At 44.3% G+C, this 21,943-nt stretch overlaps 2 protein-coding genes across 2 annotated transcripts in view; both read right to left on the bottom strand.

Moving 5' to 3' along the window:
- LOC121258617 (cysteine-rich receptor-like protein kinase 2) overlaps positions 1-16,824 on the bottom strand; it is a 30,647-nt gene extending 13,823 nt beyond the window's left edge. The window contains exon 1 of the mRNA XM_041160169.1: positions 16,621-16,824. The gene's annotated coding sequence lies outside the window, so the exon portion shown is untranslated. The remainder of the gene's footprint in view (positions 1-16,620) is intronic.
- On the bottom strand, positions 15,914-20,604 carry LOC121258732 (cysteine-rich receptor-like protein kinase 2). Its single transcript, XM_041160273.1, has 11 exons — positions 20,217-20,604; positions 19,980-20,093; positions 19,734-19,873; positions 19,410-19,620; positions 19,077-19,311; positions 18,731-18,881; positions 18,150-18,487; positions 18,018-18,093; positions 16,621-16,716; positions 16,376-16,433; positions 15,914-16,065 (listed from the first exon to the last, which is right to left on the bottom strand). Exons 1-11 carry the CDS (start codon positions 20,602-20,604, stop codon positions 15,914-15,916), a joined length of 1,959 nt encoding a protein of 652 aa, XP_041016207.1.
- Positions 20,605-21,943: the final 1,339 nt, after the last annotated feature.

Genomic DNA, 21,943 nt, shown 5'->3' with positions numbered 1-21,943 from the left:
TTGAACTTCTTTGCCTTCGTAGGATACAAACCCAGTCCCTTGACTGGGCAGAAAGGAAGAAAAAGGAAGGATGACAAAAATGGAATGCAGCACTGAGAATATGGAAATCCTACAAAAATTTTAAATCAAACAAGCCCAGTATCTAGATTGGCCACAAAGTATTAGCTAAGGACCATGGCAATGACCTCTGCCCTTATAATAGCTATTCGAAATGCAAGCCCCATGACTTGTCGAGCTTCGTGTATGGTTGGTGCCTGTGATGCATTGGTTAGGGAGCAGGGCCCTTGGGCTTTGCCAACCAACTAGAGCCAGTCGGAATACAAGGCTGTCCCTAGATTGGACTTACCGGCCTTCACGGGTACAAGCCTTGTTTCTAGATTGGCCATGAAGTATTAGCTAAGGACCTGAGCCATTAGCTCTACCTGATAATAGCTATTCAGAACGCAAGTCCCATGACTTGTCGAGCTTTGTGCAAGGTTGTTGTAGTCTGCAATACATTGGCTAGGGAGAAGGGCCCTTGAGCTTTGTCAACCCACAAGAGCTAGTCGGAATGCAAGCCAGTCCCAAGATTAGACTTGTGGGCCTTTACGGGGTATAAGCTTTGTCTCTAGATTGGCCACAAAGTATTAGCTAAGGACCATGGCCATGACCTCTACTCTTATAATAGCTATTCGAAACGCAAGCCCCATGACTTGTCAAACTTCGTGCAAGGTTGCTGCTTACGAAGCATTGGCTAGGGAAGAGTGCCCTTGGGCTCTGCCAACCCATAAGAGCCAGTCGGAATACAAGCTAGTCCCTAGATTGGACTTACCGGCCTTCGCGGGGTACAAGTCTAGTCTCTAGATTGGCCACAAAGTATTAGCTAAGGTCCAGAGCCATTAGCTCTGCCCTAATAATAACAATTTGAAACGCAAGTCCCACGACTTGCCGAGCTTTGTGCAAGGTTGCTGTCTGTGAGGCATTGGCTAGGGAGTAGGGCCCTTGAGCTCTGCTAACCCACAAGAGCCAGTCAGAATACAAGCCAATCCCAAGATTGGACTTGCCAGCCTTCGTGGGGTATGAGCACAGTCTCAAGATTGGCAGCAAAGAAATAGCTAAGGACTAGAGCCATGAGCTCTGCCCTGATAACAGCTATTCAGAACTTAACTAGCATGACTTGTCGTGCTTCATGTTAGGTTATTGCCTGCGATGCATTGGATAGGGAGCAGGCGCTTGGGCTCTACCAACCCTTAAGAGCAAGTCAGAATACAAACCAGTCCTTGGATTGGATTTGTCAGCCTTAGAGGGGTATGAGCACAGTCTCAAGATTGGCCACAATGTATTAGCTAAGGACTGGAGCCATGAGCTCTGCCCTGATAATAACTGTTCGGAACTTAACTCCCTTGACTTGTCGAGCATCTTGCAAGGTTGCTACTTGCGATGTATTGGCTAGGGAGCAGAGCCCTTGGGCTCTGCCAACTCACAAAAGCCAGTCGGAATACAAGCCAGTCCCCAGATTAGACTTGTCGACCTTCGAGAAGTACAAACCCAGTCTCTAGATTGGCCACTAAGTATTAGCTAAGGACTAAGGCCATGAGCTCTACCCTTATTATAGCTATTTGGAATGCAAGCCCAATGACTTGTAGAGTTTCGTGCAAGGTTGCTGCCTTCGAAGCATTGGCTAGGGAGTAGGGCCCTTGGACTCTACCAACCCACAAGAGCGGGTCGGAATATAAGCCAGTCCCTAGATTGGACTTACTGGCCTTCGTAGGGTACAAGCCTAGTCTTTAGATTGGCCACAAAGTATTAGCTAAGGTCCAGAGACATTAGCTCTGCCTTGATAATAGCTATTCGGAACGCAAGTCTCATGACTTGTAGAGCTTTGTGCAAGGTTGCTGTCTGCGATGCACTGGCTAGGGAGTAGGGCCCTTGGGCTCTGCCAACCCACATTAGCTAGTCGAAATACAAGTTAGTCCCTAGATTGGACTTGCCAGCATTCGTGAGGTACAAACCCAGTCGCTTGACTGGACACAAAGGAAGAAAAAAGAAGGATAGCAAAAATGGAATGCAGCATGGAGAATACTAAAATCCAACAAAAAAATTCAAATCAAACAAGACCAGTCTCTAGATTGGCCAATAAGTATTAGCTAAGGACTAGGGCCATGAGCTCTGCCCTAATACTAGTTATACGGAACGCAAGTCCCACGACTTGTCGAGTTTTGTGCAAGGTTGGTGCCTGGATTGCATTGGTTAGGGAGCAGGGCCCTTGGGCTTTGCCAACCCACTAGAGTCAGTTGAAATACAAGTCAGTCTCTAGATTGGACTTGCTTGCCTTTGCAGGGTTCAAGCCCAGTCTCTAGATTGACCACTAAGTATTAGTTAAGGTCCAGAGCCATTTGCTCTGCCCAGATAATAGCTATTCAGAACGCAAGTCCCATGATTGGTCTAGCCGAGCTTTGTGCAAGGTTACTGTGTGCGATGCATTGGCTGGGGAGTAGGGCCCTTGGGCTCTGCGAACCCACATTAGCCAGTCGGAATACAAGTCAGTCCCTAGATTGGACTTGCTGGCATTCGCGGGGTGCAAACCCAGTCGCTTGACTGGCCATAAAGGAAGAAAAAGGAAGGATGACAAAAATGGAATGTAGCACGGAGAATATGGAAATCCAACAAAAAAAATTCAAATCAAACAAACCCAGTCTGTAGATTGGCCACAAAGTATTAGCTAAGGACCAGAGCCATGAGCTATGCCCTGACAATAGCTATTCAGAATGCATGTGCCATGACTTGTCGAGCTTTCTGCAGGTTTGTGTTGTGAAAAACGATGACAATAAAGTAAATTCAAACACGGGAAAAACAAGCAATTGCACACGACACAGTATTTAAGTGGTTCGATAAATTGCCTACGTCCACAGGAGTTACAAAGGATTTGTATTACTTAAGGAATCACAATACAATGTGTGTAGAACGGCTATTGTTCACTCTGATACAGTACAAGACATAAAAATATCATTTATATATGTTGTGCGACGGAAACCCTAAATTCAGCAGAATTAGTAATGTTCGCTTGAGCGGCGTGTCGAGCTCGCATCGAGCCAACCTGTTTCCCGCAACTGTTCAAGCCATGTGTCGAGCGGTTCCTCAAGCAAAGCTCTCTGACTTCCCTCCGCTTGAGCTGTGTGTCGAGCGGTGTCGAGCGAAGCTCTCTGACTTGCCTTTGCTTGAGCGGTCTGTCGAGCTATCTTTGAGCGAAGCTCTCTGACTTGTATTCGCTCGAACGGCTAGACGCTCCGCTCGAGCGCTGTGGACCAGACTCCAAATACTCAACAGTTTGCTGTCTGCGTTGCATTGGGTAGGGAACAGGGCCCTTGGGCTTTGCCAACCAACAATAACCAGTCAGAATACAAGCCAATCCTTAGATTGAACTTATCGCCCTTCGTGGGGTACAAACCCAGTCGCTTTATTGGCCATGAAGTATTAGCTAAGGACCAGAGCCATGAGCTCTACCCAGACAATAGCTATTTGGAATGCAAGTCCCATGACTTGTCGAGTTTCGTGCACGATTGCGGCCTGCAGTGTATTGGTTAGGAGCAGGGCCCTTGGGCTTTGCAAACCCACAAGAGCCAGTCAGAATACAAACTTGTCCCAAATTGGACTTGACGACCTTCGCGGGGTACAAGCCCAGTCTCTAGATTGACCACCAAGTATTAGCTAAGGACAAGAGCCATTAGCTCTGTCCTGATAATAGCTATTCGGAATGCAAGTCCCATGACTTGTCGAGCTTTGTGTAAGGATGCTATCTGCGATGCATTGGCTAGGGAGCAAGGCCCTTGGGCTCTACCAACCCTTAAGAGCAAGTTAGAGTACAAGCCAGTCCTTGAATTGGACTTGTCAGCCTTCGAGGGGTATGAGCACAGTCTAAAGATTGGCCACAAAGTATTAGCTAAGGACTAGAGCCATGATCTCTGCCCTAATAATAACTGTTCGGAACTTAACTCCCATGACTTGTCGAGCATCTTGCAAGGTTGATGCCTGTGATGTATTGGCTAGGGAGCAGGGCCTCTGGGCTCTGCCAACCCACAAGAGCTAGTCAGAATACAAGCTAGTCCCTAGATTGGACTTGTCGGCCTTTGAGGAGTACAAGCCCATTCTCTAGATTGGCCACTAGGTACTAGCTAAGGACCAGGGCCATAAGCTCTGCCCTTATAATAGCCCAATGACTTGTTGAGCATCTTGCAAGGTTGCTGCCTGTGATGCATTGGCTAGGGTGTAGTGCCCTTGAGCTCTGCCAACCCACTAGAGCAGGTCCAGATATAAGCCAGTCCCTAGATTGGGCTTGCCTGCTTTCGCAGGGTTCAAGCCCAGTCTCTAGATTGGTCAGTAAGTATTAGCTAAGGTCTAGAGCCATTAGCTCTGCCCTGATAATAGCTATTCAGAAAGCAAGTCTCATGACTTGTCGAGCTTTGTGCAAGGTTACTGTCTGCGATGCATTGGCTAGGGAGTATGGCCCTTGAGTTTTGCCAACCTACATTAGCCAGTCAGAATACAAGTCAGTCCCTAAATTGGACTTGTCGGCATTCACGGTGTACAAACCTAGTCGCTTGACTGGCCACAAAGGAAAAAAAAAAGGAAGGATGGCAAAAATGGAATGCGGCATGGAGAATACAGAAATCCAACAAAAAAATTCAAATCAAACAAACCCAGTCTGTAGATTGACCACAAAGTATTAGCTAAGGACCAGAGCCATGAGCTCTGTCCGGACAATAGCTATTCGGAACGCATGTGTCATGACTTGTCGAGCTTTGTGCAAGTTTGCTGTCTGCGATGCATTGGGTAGGGAATAAGACCCTTGGGCTCTTTCAAAAAATAATAGCCAGTCGGAATACAAGCCAGTCCCTAGATTGGACTTACCATCCATTGTAGGGTACAAACCCAGTCGCTTTACTAGCCATGAAGTATTAACTAAGTTCCAGAGCCATGAGCTTTGCCCAGACAATATCTATTCGTAACGCAGGTCCCATGACTTGTCGAGCTTCGTGCACGGTTGCGGCCTGCGGTGCATTGGTTAGGAGCAAGGCCCTTGGGCTCTGCAAACCCACAAGAGCCAGTTGGAATACAAGCTTGTACCTAGACTGGACTTACTGACCTTCGTGGGGTACAATCCTAGTCTCTAGATTGGCCACTAAGTATTAGCTAAGGACCAGAGCCATTAGCTTTACCTTGATAATAGCTATTCGGAACGCAAGTCTCACGACTTGCCAATCTTTATGCCAGGTTGCTGCCTGTGAGACATTGGTAGGGAGTAGTGCCCTTGGGCTCTCCTAACCCACAAGAGCTGATCGGGATACAAGCTAGTCCCTAGATTGGACTTACTGGCTTTCGCGAGTTACAAGCCTTGTCTCAAGATTGCCATGAAGTAGTAGCTAAGGACAAGAGCCACTAGCTCTGCCCTGATAATAGCTATTTGGAATGCAAGTCCCATGACTTGTCGTGCTTCTTGCAGGGTTGCTGCCTGCGATGCATTGGCTAGGAGCAGTATGATTAGGCTCTCGCAACACACAAGAGCCAGTTGAGATACAGACCAGTCCCAAGATTGGACTTGCAGGCCTTCGCTGGGTATAAGCCCAGTCTCTAGATTAGTCACAAAGTTTTAACTAAGGACCAGAGCCCTGAGCTCTGCCCAGACAATAGCTATTCGGAATGCAAGTCCCATGACTTGTCGAGATTCATGCAAGGTTGCGGCCTGGTGCATTGGTTAAGGAGCAGGGCCCTTAGGCTCTTCAAATCCACAAGAGCCAGTCGCAATACAAGCAAGTTCCTAGATTGGACTTGCCGGCCTTCGCGGGGTACAAACCCAGTTTCTAGATTGGTCACTAAGTATTAGGAAAGGACTAGAGCCATTAGCTCTACCCTAATAATAGCTATTCGAAATGCAAGTCCCATGACTTGTCAAGGTTCGTGTAGGGTTGCTGCATGCAATGCATTGGCTAAAAAGCAGGACCTTTGGGCTCTGCCAACCCACAAGAGCCAATTGGAATACAAGTCAGTCCCTAGATTAGGCTTGCCAGCCTTCGCGGGGTACAAACCCAGTCGCTTGACTGGCCATAAAGGAAGAAAAAGGAAGGATGGCAAAAATGGAGTGCAGCACGGAGAATACGAAAATCCTACAAAAATTTCAAATCAGACAAGTCCAGTCTTTAGATTGGTCAAGAAGTATTAGCTAAGGACCAAGGCCATGAGCTTTTCCCTAATAATAGTTATTCAGAACGCAAGTCCCATGACTTGTCGAGCTTCGGGCAAGGTTGCTGCTTGCGATGCATTGGCTACGGAGCAGTGCCCTTGGGCACTCCCAACCCACAAGAGACAGTCGGGATACATGCCAGTCCCTAGATTGGACTTGTTGGCATTCGCGGGGTACAAGCCCAGTCTCTAGAGTAGCCATAAGTATTAGCTAAGGACCAAAGCCATGAGCTCTGCCCAGACAATAGCCATTCAGAACGCAAGTCCCATGACTTGTCGAGCTTCGTGCAAGGTTGCAGTTTGCTATGTATTGGCTAGAGAGCAGGGCCCTTGGGCTCTACCAACCGAGAAGAGCTAGTCGGAATGCAAGCAAGTCCTTAGATTAGACTAACCGGCCTTCGCGGGGTACAAACTCAGTTGCTTGACTGGCCATAAATGAAGAAAAAGGTAGGATGGCAAAAATGGAATGCAGCACGGAGAATACGGAAATCCTACAAAAAATTTCAAGTCAAACAATCCCAGTCTCTAGATTATCCACGATGTATTAACTAAAGCCTAGGGCCATGAGCTCAGCCTTGATAATAGCTATTCAGAAAGCAAGTCCCATGACTTGTCGAGCTTCGTGCAAGGTTGCTGCTTGCGATGCATTGGCTACGGAGCAATGCTCTTGGGCACTCCCAACCCACAAGAGCCAGTCGGGATACAGGCCAGTCCCTAGATTGGACTTGTTGGCCTTCGCGGGGTAGAAGCCCAGTCTCTAGAGTAGCCACGAAGTATTAGCTAAGGACCAAAGCCATGAGCTCTACCCAGACAATAGCCTTTCAAAACGAAAGTCACATGACTTGTCGAGCTTTGTGCAAGGTTGCAGCCTGCGGTGCATTGGTTAGGGAGCAAGGCCCATGGGCTCTGCCAACACACAAGAGCCAGTCGGGAAAAAAGCTAGTCCCTAGATTGGACTTGCCGCCCTTTGCGAGGCACAGGCTCTATCTCTAGATTGGCCACTAAGTATTAGTTAAGGACCAGAGCTGTTAGCTCTGCCCTGATAATAGCAATTTGGAACGCAAGTCCCATGACTTGTCGAGCGGTGTGCAGGTCTCTGCCTGCGATGCATTGGCTAATGACCAAGACCTTTGGACTCTGCCAACCCATAAGAGCCAGCTGGATTACAAGCCAGTCCATAGATTGGACTTGCCGGCCTTCGTGGGGTACAAACCCAGTCCCTTGACTGACCATAAAGGAAGAAAAAGGAAAGATGGCAAAAATGGAATGCAGCACTAAGAATATGGAAATCCTACAAAAAGTTTAAATCAAACAAGCCCAGTCTCTAGATTGGCCATGAACTATTAGCTAAGGACCCGGGCCATGAGCTTTGCCCTAATAATAGCTATTCAGAATGCAAGCCCCATGATTTGTCGAGGTTCGTGCAAGATTGTTGCCTGCGATGCATTGGCTAGGGAGCAAAGCCCATGGGATCTGCCAACCTGCAAGAGCTAGTCGGAATACAAACCAGTCCCTAGATTGGACTTACCGGCTTTCACGGGGTACAATCTTAGTCTTTAGATAGGCCACGAAGTATTAGCTAAGGACAAGAGCCATTAGCTCTGCCCTAATAATAGCAATTCGGAACGCAAGTACCATGACTTGTCGAGCTTTGTGCAAAGTTCCTGTCTACGATGCATTGGCTAGGGAGGAGGGCCCTTGGGCTCTGCCAACCCACAATAGTCAGTTGAAATACAAGCTTGTCCCTAGATTGGAGTTATCGGCCTTTGCGGGGTACAAACCCAGTTGCTTGACTGGCCACAAAGGAAGAAAAAGGTAGGATGGAAAAAATGGAATGCAGCACAGAGAATACAGAAATCCTACAAAAACTTTCAAATCAAACTCGCCTAGTCTCTAGATTGGCCACGAAGTATTAGCTAAGGACCAGGGTCATGAAATTTACCCTAATAATAGCTATTCGAAATGCAAAACCCATGACTTGTCGAGCTTCCGGCAAGGTTCTTGCTTGCGAAGCATTGGCTAGGGAGCAGTGCCTTTGGGCTCTCCCAACCCACAAGAGCCAGTCTGGATACAGTCTAGTCCCTAGATTGGACTTGCTAGCCTTTACGGGATAAAGCCTAGTCTCTAGATTGGCCACAAAGTATTAGTTAAGGACCAGAGCCATGAGCTCTGCCCTGACAATAGCCATTCGGAACGCAAGTCACATGACTTGTCGAGCTTCGTACAAGGTTGTGGCATGCGGTGCGTTGGTTAGGGAGCAGGGCCCTTGGGCGGTGTCATCCCACAAGAGCAAGTTGCAAAACAAGCTAGTCCATAGATTAGACTTGCCGGCCTTCGCGGGGTACAAGCCAAGGGCCTTGGCTAAGGACCAGATCTATTAGCTTTGCCCTGAAAGTAGCTATTCGAAACACAAGTCCTATGACTTGCCGAGCTTCGTGCAGGGTTGTTGCCTGCAATGCGTTGGCTATGGAGCAGGACCTTTGGGCTCTACCAACCCACAAGAGCTAGTTGGAATACAAACCAGTCCCTAGATTGGACTTGCCGGCCTTCGTGGGGTAGAAACCCAATCCCTTGAGTGGCCATAAAGGAAGAAAAAGGAAGGATGGCAAAAATGGAATGCAGCACTAAGAATACGAAAATCCAACAAAAAGTTTAAATCAAATAAGCTCAGTCTCTAGATTGGCCACGAAGTATTGGCTAAAGACCTGGGCCATGAGCTCTGTCCTTATAATAGCTATTCGGAACACATGCCCCGTGACTAGTCGAGCTTCGTGCGAGGTTGCTGCTTATGATGCATTGGCAAGGGTGCAGGGCCTTCGGGCTCTGCCAACCCACAAGAGCCAGTCAGAATACAAGCCAGTTCCTGGATTGGACTTACCGGCCTTCGCTGGGTACAAGCCTAGTCTTTAGATTGTCTACGAAGAATTAGCTAAGGACAAGAGCCATTAGCTCTGTCTTGATAATAGCTATTCAGAACGCAAGTCCCATGAGTTGTCGAGCTTTGTGCAAGGTTGTTATCTGCGATGCATTAGCTAAGGAGCAGGACCCTTGGGCTCTGCCAACCCACAATAGCTAGTCGAAATACAAGCTAGTTCCTAGATTGGACTAACCGGCCTTTGTGGGGTACAAACCCAGTTGCTTGACTGGCCTCAAATGAAGAAAAGGGTAGGATGGCAAAAATGAAATGCAACACGGAGAATACGGAAATCCTACAAAAAATTTCTAATCAAACAATTCCAGTCTCTTGATTGTCCATGAAGTATTAGCTAAGGACCAGGGCCATGAGCTCTGCCCTAATAGTAGTTATTCAGAACGCAAGTCCCATGACTTGTCGAGTTTTGTGCAAGGTTGCTGGATGTGTTGCATTGGCTAGGGAGCATTGCACTTGGGCTCTCCAAACCCACAAGAGCCAGTTGGGATACATGCAAATCCCTAGATTGGACTTGCTGGCCTTCACGGGGTACAAACCCAGTCTCTAGATTGGCCATGAAGTATTAGCTAAGGACCAGTGCCATGAGCTCTGCCCTGATAATAGCTATTCGGAACTCAAGTCCAATGACTTGTCGAGCTTTGTGCAAGGATGCGGCTGTGGTGCATTGCCTAGGGAGGCCCTTGGGCTCTGCCAATCCACAACAGCTAGTCGGAATACAAGCTTGTCCCTAGACTCGACTTGTCGGCATTCGTGGGGTACAAACCTAGTTGCTCTACTGGCCACAAAAGAAGAAAAAGAAAGGATGACAAAAATGGAATGCAGCATAGAGAATACGAAAATCCTACAAAAAATTTCAGATCAAACAAGCCCAATTTTTAGATTGGTCACGAAGTATTAGCAAAGGACCAGAGCCATGAGCTCTGCCATGATAATAGCTATTCATAACGCAAGTCCCATGACTTGTCGAGCTTCATGTAAGGTTGCTGGCTGCGTTGCAATGGCTAGGGAGCATTGCACTTGGGTTCTCCCAACCCACAAATGCCAGTCGGGATACAGGCAAGTCCCTAGATTGGACTTGCTGGCTTTCGTGGGATACAAGCCTAGTCTAGATTGGGCACGAAGTATTAGCTAAGGACCAGAGCCATGAGCTCTACCCAAACAAAAGCTATTCAGAATGCAAGTCCCATGACTTGTTGTGCTTCATGCAAGGTTGCGGCCTGCGGTGCATTGGTTAGGGAGCAGGGCCCTTCAGCTCTACCAACCCACAAGAGCCTGTCGAAGTACAAGCTAGTCCCTAAATTGGACTGGCTATCCTTCACGAGGTACTAGCCCAATCTCTAGATTGGCCAGAAAGTATTAGCTAAGGACCAGAGCCATGAGCTTTACCCTGGCAGTAGCTATTCGGATCGCAAGTCCCATGACTTGTTGACCTTCATGCCAGGTTGCTGTTTGCGATGCATTGGCTAGAAAGCAGGGCCCTTGGGCTCTGTCAACCCAGAAGAGCTAGTCGGAATGTAAGCCAGTCCCTAGATTGGACTAACCGGCCTTTACGGTGCACAAGCTTAATTGCTTGATTGGCCACAAGTGGAGAAAAAGGTAGGATGGCAAAAATGAAATGCAGCACGGAGAATACGGAAATCCTACAAAAAATTTCAAATCAAACAATCCCAATCTCTAGATTTTCCATTAAGTATTAGCTAAGGACCAGGGCCATGAGCTCTGCCCTGATAATAGCTATTCAGAACGCAAGTCCCATGACTTGTCGAGCTTTGTGCAAGGTTATTGTCTGCGATGCATTGTCTAAGGAGCAGGGCCCTCAAGCCCAGCCAACCTGCAAGAGCCAGTCCGAATAGAATCCAGTTCCTGATTAGACTTGCTGGCCTTCGCGGGGTATGAGCACAATCTCAAGATTGGCCATAAAGTTTTAGCTATGGACTAGAGCCATGAGCTCTGCCCTGATAATAGCTATTCAGAACGCAAGTCCCATGACTTGTCGTGCTTCGTGCAAGGTTACTGCCTTCGATGCATTGGCTATGGAGCGGGGCCCTTGGGCTCTGCCAACCCATAAGAGCAAGTCAGAATACAAGCCAGTCCCTGGATTGGACTTTCGTCTTTCGAGTGGTAAAACCCTAGTCTCAAGATTGGCCACGAAGTATTAGTTAAGGACCAGAGCCATGAGTTCTGCCTTGATAATAGCTATTCGGAACGTAAGTTCCATGACTTGTCGAGCATCTTTCAAGGTTGCTTCCTGAGATGCATTGGCTAGGGAGCAGTGCCCTTGGGCTCAACCAACCCACAAGAGCTAGTCGTAATACAAACCAGTCCCTAGATTGGACTTGTCGGCTTTTGAGGAGTACAAGCCCAGTCTCTAGATTAGCCACTTAGTATTAGCTAAGGATTAGGGCCATGAGCTCTGCCCTTATAATAGCTATTTAGAAAGCAAGCCCAATGAATTGTTGAGCTTCGTGTAAGGTTACTGCCTCCGAAGCATTGGCTAGGGAGCAGGGCCGTTGGGCTCTACCAACCCACGAGAGCCAGTCGGAATACAAGCCAGTCCCAAGATTGGACTTACTGGCCTTCGCGAGGTACAAGCCTAATCTCTAGATTGGCCATGAAGTATTAGCTAAGGACCAGTGCCATTAGCTCTGCCTTGATAATAGCTATTTGGAACCTAAGTCCAATGACTTGTCGAGCTTTGTGCAAGGTTGTTGTCTGTTATGCATTGGCTAGGGAGCAGGGCTCTTGGGCTCTGCAAACCCATAATGGCCATTCGAAATACAAGTCAGTCCCTAGATTCGACTTGCCGGCCTTCGCGGTGTACAAACCCAGTCGCTCTACTGGCCACAAAGGAAGAAAAATGAAGGATGACAAAAATGGAATGCAGCACGGAGAATATGGAAATCCTACAAAAATTTCTAATAAAAAAAGCCCAGTCTCTAGATTGGCCACGAAGTATTAGCTAAGGACAAGGACAATAAAGTCTGCCCTGATAATAGCTATTTAGAACGCAAGTCCCATGACTTGTCGAGTTTCGTGCAAGGTTACTGCCTGCGATGCATTGGTTAGGGAGCATGGCCTTTGGGCGCTACCAACCCACAAGAACCAGTCAGAATACAAGTCAATCCCTAAATTGGTCTTTACGGCCTTCGTAGGGTACAAGCCCAATTTTTAGATTGGCCACTAGGTATTAACTAAGGTCTAGAGCCATTAGCTTTGCCCTAATGATAGCTATTCGGAACGAAAGCCCGATGACTTGTCAAGCTTCGTGTAAGGTTGTGGCCTGCGATGCATTGGCTAAGGAGCAGGGCTCTTGGGCTCTGCCACCCCACAAGAGCTAGTTGGAATACAAGCTAGTTTGTAGATTGGACTTGTCGGCCTTCGCGGGTTACACCTTGAATGGCCACAAAGGAAGCAAAAGGAAGGATGACAAAAATGGAATACAGCACGGAGTCTTACATACATGTATACAAAAGTGTATAATAAAGTCATTTTATTATCTGTACAGGATTACAAGGAACAAAAAGAAAGAATAAGGAATCTTACAAACAAGATTACAAGGAACAAAAAGAAAAGTTTTGTCCAGTCAGAAGCAGAATGATCAGTAGCGAGATATCTCCCTCAAGAATGGGGGTGCCCAGTAGATCTAGTTTTGTCTAGGCTGAAACAGGATGCTCAACAGTGCGGTATCTTCCCCACGCAATACTGAGCAAGGTGCTCAGCATTGCGGTATCTTCCTCCTCAAGACGTGGCATCCAGTGACACCCCTCCTCGCATTGAATGGGAACTTCTACTTGGGAGCCTGAGGGAGCACAGACAGAGAGCTTGACTATTCCTCAGCCCGAGCCGAACTCTCACCCTAAGAAGCCCTAGAACAGGGAGGACCGTTTCCAGATAAAGGAGAAGCAGATGGAGAACTATCCTCCACTAGAATAACTTCTTCATGGTACGAAAGAGTAGTCTCGGCTTGAGGGATTGAGGATTCCTGGAATGAATGAATAGCTCAGCATGAGGCACAAATAAGAAAAAAAAAATAAAAAAGGAGGGAAAGAAGGTTTGAGCAAAGATGCAAGAAACAAATACTTGAAAGACTGGAGGCGAAGGAATAACTTCTAGAACCATTGAGGGGATCAACTCGGGAGATGGAAAAGGACTCATCCCAGTAGACGTCGGGATGTCCAATTCAGAAGCAAGGGGAAGAGTCGGTTCCAACATTGATGAAGAGATCATAACTTTAGAAGAAATTGGTTCCATAACCTCCTCGGAACATAGTTCCACAATCTTAGAAGGAATTAGCTCCTTGTCTCCAATAGGTGTAACCTCCATAGCCGTTCTCGAGGGCGAAACAAAAGGGGTGACAAAAACCGTCGAAATGGGAACAATAGGAAAACTTGGGGGAGTCGGACCTGAGAGTTCCAGAGGCGAAACAAGGGTGTTAGCTAAGCACTTTCCGATGGAAGCTTCAACCTCGGTGAGCCTTTCCTCAAAAGGAGTTGGCTCATAAACTGGCAGCTCGTGCCGTGAAACCCCCTCCTGACTAAGTACCTCCTCAAAGGAGGTAAAAACTCCCGTCATTGGACCGGAACCTCAAGAAGCCGGGTGATCAAACGTTGAGGAGAAGAGAAAGGCAATAGCAATATCAGCCTCATCTCCCTTAGCAAAGCCTGAAAAACAAGACAAAATTTTATTATCTTTTACTTAACAAGCGCAACGAAAAGGAAAAAGGGTCTTAAAAATCTCAAGAAATTACCTATCGATGGGTTGTTTACGGGACTTTGCGAGAAGGAAAGGAACTTCTCTCAAGAGTTGCTCGGTGAGAACTGCTCTCTGGAGCAGCTCGATGAGAGCTGTTTTTAGGAGCGACTTAGTGAGAACTACTCATCGAGCTGCTCTTAGCAGCAGCTCGGTGAGAACTGCTCTCTAGAGCAGCTCGGTGGGAACTGATCTTTGGAGCTGCTCAGTGGGAACTCTTATTCTCTTTATAAGGAACACTAGGCAGAGGAGAATGCAAAGGTTTCACAAGGACACCTTGGGTAGACACAGATTGAATAGGTACATAAACACCTTCCTCTATTTGAGACCGCTTTGCGTGGTTACCTTTAGGTGGAAAGGTTGCGCCGCACTTCTCCCTCGGAGGAGAGAAGGGAACCATTAAGAACTCCCGACCTAGCACATGCGAGCAATGGGAAGTACAATGTAACGTTGAATGTTTTCATCGATTAGTAATGAATCAGACTCAAAAAGTGTTGGATGAGCCGCTGCCTAGGACATTATAGAAGGAACCTTGAATTCTTCTCTCTCCAATAACTTGATAGAGAGGGATTCGAAAGTTGGAACCTTACCCCATCTTCTCGCTCTAATAACTTGATGGAGAGGGACAGGAAACTCCTTATATTCCCGCTCAACTTCCAGAAACTCCCAATCTAAGCCAGATACAAAAAAGAATCGTCAGTGTCATTCTTTTACTGAAGAGTAACGCCTTTACATAGTAGTGAAACTTTTCTTAGAGGATTGGGATTGGAAACTGCAAACGTTCCCACCAAGACGATTGATACGGTACACCGATAGAAACTCCTGAGCAGTCAAATCGGGGTAATCTTCTGAATCACCCAGAGCAATTCGAAAGGCAATGCAACTAGCCATTATGAAAAGCCAAGCATTGGAGTTAAGTTGTGCCGGGGCTAGTTGCAGGAAGTCCAAGATATCACGCACCGAACGGCAGAATGGCAAGCATAGTTCATTGGAAAACATGTGGGGATATAGAGCCACCCTTGTCGCTAGGCCATCCACATCTACCATTGGAATGCGAGAACTAGGGATTTCTAGAACGGTTTCAGGAGGGATAGGGTACCGTCAGCAGAATGAACAGAGGTCATTATTGGTCATGGCCGACGTCCATCGCTTCCCAGCAATGTAACTGAAATAGGCTTTATTATCACCTCGCTTAGTCATGGTGAAAGTAGGCGAAGAGCTTAGAATTTTTTGAAATCCAAGAAAACGAGGATGGAGTCGAGATAGAAATGGCAAAGAGGATAAAAAGGATGAGGAAATGAATAAAAATAGTGTGATGGAACAGCTAGGTGTCTGAAACGACGACATGAAGTACGAAGGGATACATCGACCAGGAAGCAGCATCAATTAATGAGGATAGAGTTAATGATTAATCATATTCACTAATAGCAAAGATCGGTTTGCATCCCATTAAATCTGGGAAAAATGAACAGATAAGTACATGCAAACCTGTTCACCTTCTATATGAATCTTCATAGGGACTCGCCTAGCAAAAAAAAGAAAAGAGAGAAAAGAAAAGACTTTTTATAATTTCCAACCTACAAGTGTGCTAAAAATTTGCGAGGTACTGTGAAGGGAGTAAATCCCTTGGGTTGGGTTGAAGGCAAGGCCCAGGTTAGAGCTCAGATACAGGGTTTGGGCTGGGTCGAGTTAAAGGCAAGTCCCAGGTTAGAGCCCAGATACAAGGTCTGGCCTGGGTCAAACAGTGGCACTTGGGTCAAAACTTGGGTATGATACCCGGGTCGGACCATGCTTACATTAGGAAACAAGTCAAGAACAGAAGAGGCTTAAGGAAGAAGGAATATTGCATTCAATGCCAAATGGGAAAACATGCATCGATTCACACCAAGCATTAATGAGATAGGAGGAGCCCAGGACAGAAAACATGCTGCATTCAATACGGCACAGGGCAGAAAACACGCTGCATTCAATACGACCCAGAGCGAAAGGTGTGCCTCATTCAATGTGACCCAAGGCCTAAGCAGCACACAGGGATCCTGAGCACTTCATAGCTCGGCGGACTGATAGCACAAAGATAGCTCTGCGAGTAGACAACTTGAATATATTATCTCCTACTATACAACGCTCCACTACCGTGGAGACCAGGTCGGCAAGTATATAAACACTACCTGTAGCAAACAGGTACGATATGCTACAGGTAGGATATCTTATACTCTCATCTTCATCTTCTATATCATAACTAACTGAAGTATTTGAGGATCAACAGACCCCGAGGTCCTCCCTTTGTTACTGTGTAGGTGATTGCTTGAACACTGTCTGCACGGAATTGTCCAGGCCCGCTAAACACAACATCAACACATGCAGTTTTTCTTTTTCTTTTTTTTTTTTGAAACGTTTTTTCTATATCTCAGAAGAACAACATAGAAATATAGAATGGGGATTTAGACGTTGCTGAAACACTTACACAAGAAGTAATACATGCACGTCCTATGATCTTTGGTTTTGGTTGCGAGACATCTTGATCTTCTATGATCAGCTGCAAATGATGCAGAAACAAAAATTAAGCGCCGGAAAAAGGACAGAGCAAAAGCATGATCCGGATTCCGGATCAACAAAACTATTCCATTATCCAACTAGCAGAGTATAATTCCCGCCAGATGTTATCAAAAGTTTGCAATATAGAGAAGCTGGGAGTCTAGAATTGCCAGATCGGAGTAACTCACCGTTTTCTGGGCATCATAGTCGCTGAAACGTCTCAGATTCCGGTGGCGGGTGAAACGAGCTTTTGGCTTCGGTGGTTGAATGTTTTCAAGTGGTAGCTAAACAAAGAAGAAGAAGCGCGTAATTAAGGTAATACATAGGAAGACTAGCGACGACGTTTTTGACGGTTCAAGTGAGTCTACCCTTGTGTTTTTTAATACAAGGTTTTCTCTATTAGGATAGTTGACACACAGCAGGAATAATGGCTAATATCTCCGTGAATATTCTGTGTAAATTGAAGCCCAACGGAAAATCATGCCAACAGCAATTAATCATGCCATATGCTTCTGTAAATTGATGCTCTGTAATTGATAAATATCCTGGTCATAATGCTTGTATATTTCCTTAGATAGAACCATTGACGAATCAATAAAAGTGTTAAAAGTTTCCATTAAAATCTCTTGCAATATTCATTTCTCTATATAGTATTAGGAGACCATTCCTCTAACGAGATTTCAATCCCAGAAATATCTTCCGCAAACCCAAACACTCAGCCACCCGAAAATCCACTTGTTGCTTCACTTCGGCAAAACATGTCCCGGAAAACCTGCTACAAGAATATCGAGTGAGCATTGGTAAGTCTAGCACTAATCATTATATTGCATGTGATACACTGATCAAGAATATAAAGTGGTTCTCAAAACCATGTATTCGGAAAAAGTGTGTGCTATTCTCTCTTAATTGTTCTTAAAGTCCACTGTAACTGCCTCCCCATTTATTAGTTTTTAATTAGAGGCAAAACTAATGAATGCTACGATGCACTAATATAATGTGTTTGTTATAGTTGGGATGAAGGCGATGCCCTGGATTTGCCATTTCCAGATGGCTATTTGGATGCTATTACAATGGGTTATGGGCTACGAAATGTGGTAGATAAGTACAGAGCCATGCAGGAGATGTTTAGGGTCCTAAAACCAGGTCTTCTGAGTATAATCTCTCGTTCTCTCTGGAAAGAATGAAATGCAGTGAATTTGTTATCATTCTTGTTTGATTACTATACTTTGTATCTAGAATGGATCAATACAAAAGAGTTGCTTGAAATTTTTATTGCTATTTCACGATATTGCCATACACTGACTAATTTTTTTTTTTTTTCCTGCTCACATTGTTTCTTTCTTTGGAGTTTCAGTTGCTTCATTAGATTTTTAACATAACTGGAGAAGATATTGTAATGTTGATTTCCATTTATGAAGTTTATACTCAAATAATACAAGAAAACTGCTAATTGTGTGATTTTGACTGCCATATCCTGTATTTGACGAGTTGAGATGTTAATAAATAACAAAAATTTACAACATCGACCACGCAAATTTGGAAGAGTAGAGAACTTGCAACCAGAAGCTGAGGCCATGTTTGTAACCTGTGACCTGTGGTTTCTTTCAGTTGAGTAGAGAACTTGCAAGCACCTGGGTTCTCCAAGAAACCATTCATTCTCCCTAAAATGTCACCAATGGCAGAAACAACTGTCCTAAGATGGCAGCAATATGGTCACCTGGGACGGAATGAACTCTGGGAGACCGTAGCAATCGAATCAGACATTCCTGCTTTGAGGGTGTAAAATGAGTCTTCACACGTGTCATTCAGTTCCATGGTTGTTTCATCTGCAAAGGGTGGATTTGTTGGTGCAGGAAGGTGCTCCTCCTTCTTTGTTAGCATCTGCAAAGCCTTTGACATTGCTGGTCTCAATGAAGGATTCTCTTGGGTGCACAGAAGTCCAATGTGCACCACTCTCAAGATCTCATTCTTAATATTTCTGTCGGGGTGATTATGAAGCATTAGATTTGAATCATATAAATCCTCAAATGTCCCTGATTGAAAATGCTTCCAAGTCTATTTTGACCACAAAGAAAGGGTATAAATGAGAACAATTTATTAATCTTTACACTAAAAACAATCCATGCATACCAAAATAGATTATCCTGAAATGCAGATTGAAAAACCTTCAAAATTCAAAATTTTAAGCCTATTGCTCCTGTCATTTTAGCAGCAGTATATCGGTCTGCAAGTAGATGTACTCATTATAAAGCATTAAAATAGCACCTATCTTTGAAAGGATGAAGTTGTGAATCTTACTACTGTGACTTGGCTGTCCGAGTATTCTGAGGTTTTGCTCCTGTTGTTCTGCTTACCCGTAACAATCTCTAACACAAGCACCCCAAAGCTGTACACATCGGCCTTTTCTGTCAACTGGCCATGGGCTAGGTACTCTGGAGCCATATATCCTCTAAAAATTCATGTAAAGAAATCACTATACTGTCTACTACATAGTGAACAAACCTATAAACACATCACCTACCTGTCTTTAATCACTAGTACATGTTCTTACACTGTTCTAAAATGTTAGTTAATTACCAAATTATAGGCGTGAATCTGACATTTGAAAGCCATTCAATGATTCAAACAATTATATAATTCTTACAATGTTCCTGCAATGGCAGTGCTTATGTGGCTCTTATCTTCTTCGAATGTCCTAGCCAACCCAAAATCTGCAATTTTAGCACGAAGTCTCGAATCTAATAAGATGTTACTGGCTTTTATATCTCTGTGAATGATTTTGATATTCGAGTTCTCATGAAGGTAGACTAAACCTTCTGCTGTCCCTACAATAATTTCACGTCTCTTCTCCCAGTTCAGTGCTTTACCTCTGTTTGCATCTGTCATTTTAATTGCAACAATTGAAATAGTTACAATTGTTAGGATCCATCGTTGGGATTACATTTTTGGCACTTAAATGTAAGAATTAAGTGATTACCAAAGATGAAACGATCAAGGCTTTTGTTGCGCATGAATTCATAGATAAGAAGGCTTTCAGGTCCAGAGCAGCTGCAACCTAGTAACCTGACTAGATTCTTGTGTTCAACACTACTTATAATGTTAACTTCATTGTAGAAATCCGCTGCTCTATGTCGATTGTTGAAGAAAAGTCTTTTGACAGCAATCTCTCTTCCATCTGGTAGAATTCCCTGCGATGGAGGGAGGATTTGGTTATTTTTAAGATAATTTTTGGAATTCTAGGAATATGGAAATTGAAAGAGGTGGAGGATTATGTATAGGGGTAGGAATGGAGAGAAACTACCTTATAAACTGTTCCAAATCCTCCTTGCCCAAGCTTGTTGGCAATATCAAAAGCACTTGTAGCCTTCTCTATTATGGAATACTTGAAATTCAAGCTACTGTCATTAAGAATTTTTACCAATTTTTCTGCATCATTTGAACCTATGGAGCCGGAAAAAGGAAAAAGAAAGACAGAAAGATTAATTACTTTGAATGTGATCAATAATCAGCAAGAAGTACTACAATGTTCCAAGATAAGCATTTTTACCTCTTCTTTTCTTTTGTATATATCTGCGCTTTCTGATATATACACCAATTGCTATTACAACTACCAAAACAATCACTGAACTGACAACTGAAACTACTATCACTATAGTGGTAACTGCACAACAATAAACCCATGATCAAGCAAAAATTGTTCAAGAGAGATGTTATCTTCCTTGATACCACAAGTATGGACCCCTAGCCTTATGCTCCATGTTTGATAATTTGATGATTCATTTACCTCTTGAATTTCCATTTCCTAGTTCCTTGTTGAGGAAGTTTTTGTCCGAATACCGCATAAAGCAGCCGGTGTTCAGAGCTCGGCCCTCCGACCAAGGCAAGCATTCCAACATCGAAGCAGATGCATTATCCAAACAGGCTCTGCAAGAGCTAGCATTCAGATTCCTCCAACAATTAGCCAGCACATAAACTGACTCATTCACTGCCGCAGGCACATTCACATGTGCCCTTCCATACCCTTTGTTGCTTGGTGCAGCCTCAGCAGCATGCCTCACAGCTTGTCTCACCGAGGCTTCGAATGTCGAGTTCTTCCTTGTCGTATTCCCACACACTGCCCTGTCACTAGGTCCTTTATACTCTTTAAAGAAGCTATAATTCTCGGACCTCATGAAGCAACCATCAAGGTAAATGCGACCCCCATTGTAAGGGAAGCACTGAGGAAGAACCGTGTAAGCCTCAGCATAGCATAATACACAGTCAAGTAATGGGATATCCCATAGCACTGAGCAAGGCCAAAGTTAGTATCAGGGCCTAAACCAGTGATTGCTACTCCAAAGCCTGAAACTCGCAATTGCTCACTGATTCTTTCCATTGTAGCAATAAAATTTGGAACAAAGATTGTGCTGTTGTGTTCAAGTTGGAGGCCACACGTTATACTGACTGTTTGTGACCTTGGATCTCCCAGTACTGCTGTTTCCAGTAGTAAAAGAATCATGATAACAAGGAAAGTAACATATTGACAAGGAACTGATGGGTATTCTTGCTTCATTCTGGGATGATTCTGGACCTGTAAGAGCATTTAACATGTAACATGAAACTGGGAAAGAAAATTTGTTGGTACAATGAATGACAATTATAGGCAAAAAATCAAGCAAGAAAACAATTATAAGTGAGTATAATTATTTTTTAATAATATTTTATTCAACTTTCAATTTTCATCTAAAACTATCTCATCTCATCTCACCTGACCATCCAATCTAGCCCTAAAAACTAAATATAGCCACCCAACGTGGGGTTGGTTTGGGGCTTGATTCCGTTTAACATTCTCCCTTAATTTGCTTTTGGAAATCAACGACAACACTTGACTTTTGCTTTTCAACTTTCAATTTTCAAGATTTGAGACTCCAAACTTTTGCATTATTGAAAAGCCGAGACCTATGTACATCTCATTTTCTATGATTTCTTTTTTAAACAAATGGAGGGACTGATATTGATTGTCATTTAATAATTAATACTAAGAGAGTGGGATTACTAAGAGAGTGGGATAACCAATTAATGATATTAAGGAAAAGACATAATGCTTTCAAAATTGGGTTAAATACAAAACATTCTACTTGTGAATTGCCTCTCGAAAATATTAGTCATTATATTTTACTTTTGAACATTTTACTATCCAAATTATGAACTGCTTGGGTGTCCTTGGCACATGGTCTGAGCACCAGAAGACTTGTTGGGATGCTAAAGTTTCTCAAAATCTTGTGCATTGTAATTAAATGATTTAAGTGAAGCTATTTTATTGAATTTTAGAAAAAAAAATGAATAAACTATATTTTAAAATAAGTATTATATTAGATTGTGAAAGTGAATAGATAAAGTTAAAAACATTGTTTGAATGTAATTCTTTAATATATATATATATATATATATATTTTTTTTTAAGTTTATAAAAGTTATATTGGTTTGATAAAAGTTTAATATTATTCGATTCTGACTCTGACCTTGTTGGAT

The sequence above is a fragment of the Juglans microcarpa x Juglans regia genome, chromosome 3S (genome assembly GCF_004785595.1).
Source record: "Juglans microcarpa x Juglans regia isolate MS1-56 chromosome 3S, Jm3101_v1.0, whole genome shotgun sequence".
Lineage (NCBI taxonomy): Eukaryota > Viridiplantae > Streptophyta > Magnoliopsida > Fagales > Juglandaceae > Juglans > Juglans microcarpa x Juglans regia.
Note: the sequence above shows the minus strand (reverse complement) of the source record. Positions and strands in the feature narration are given on the sequence as shown.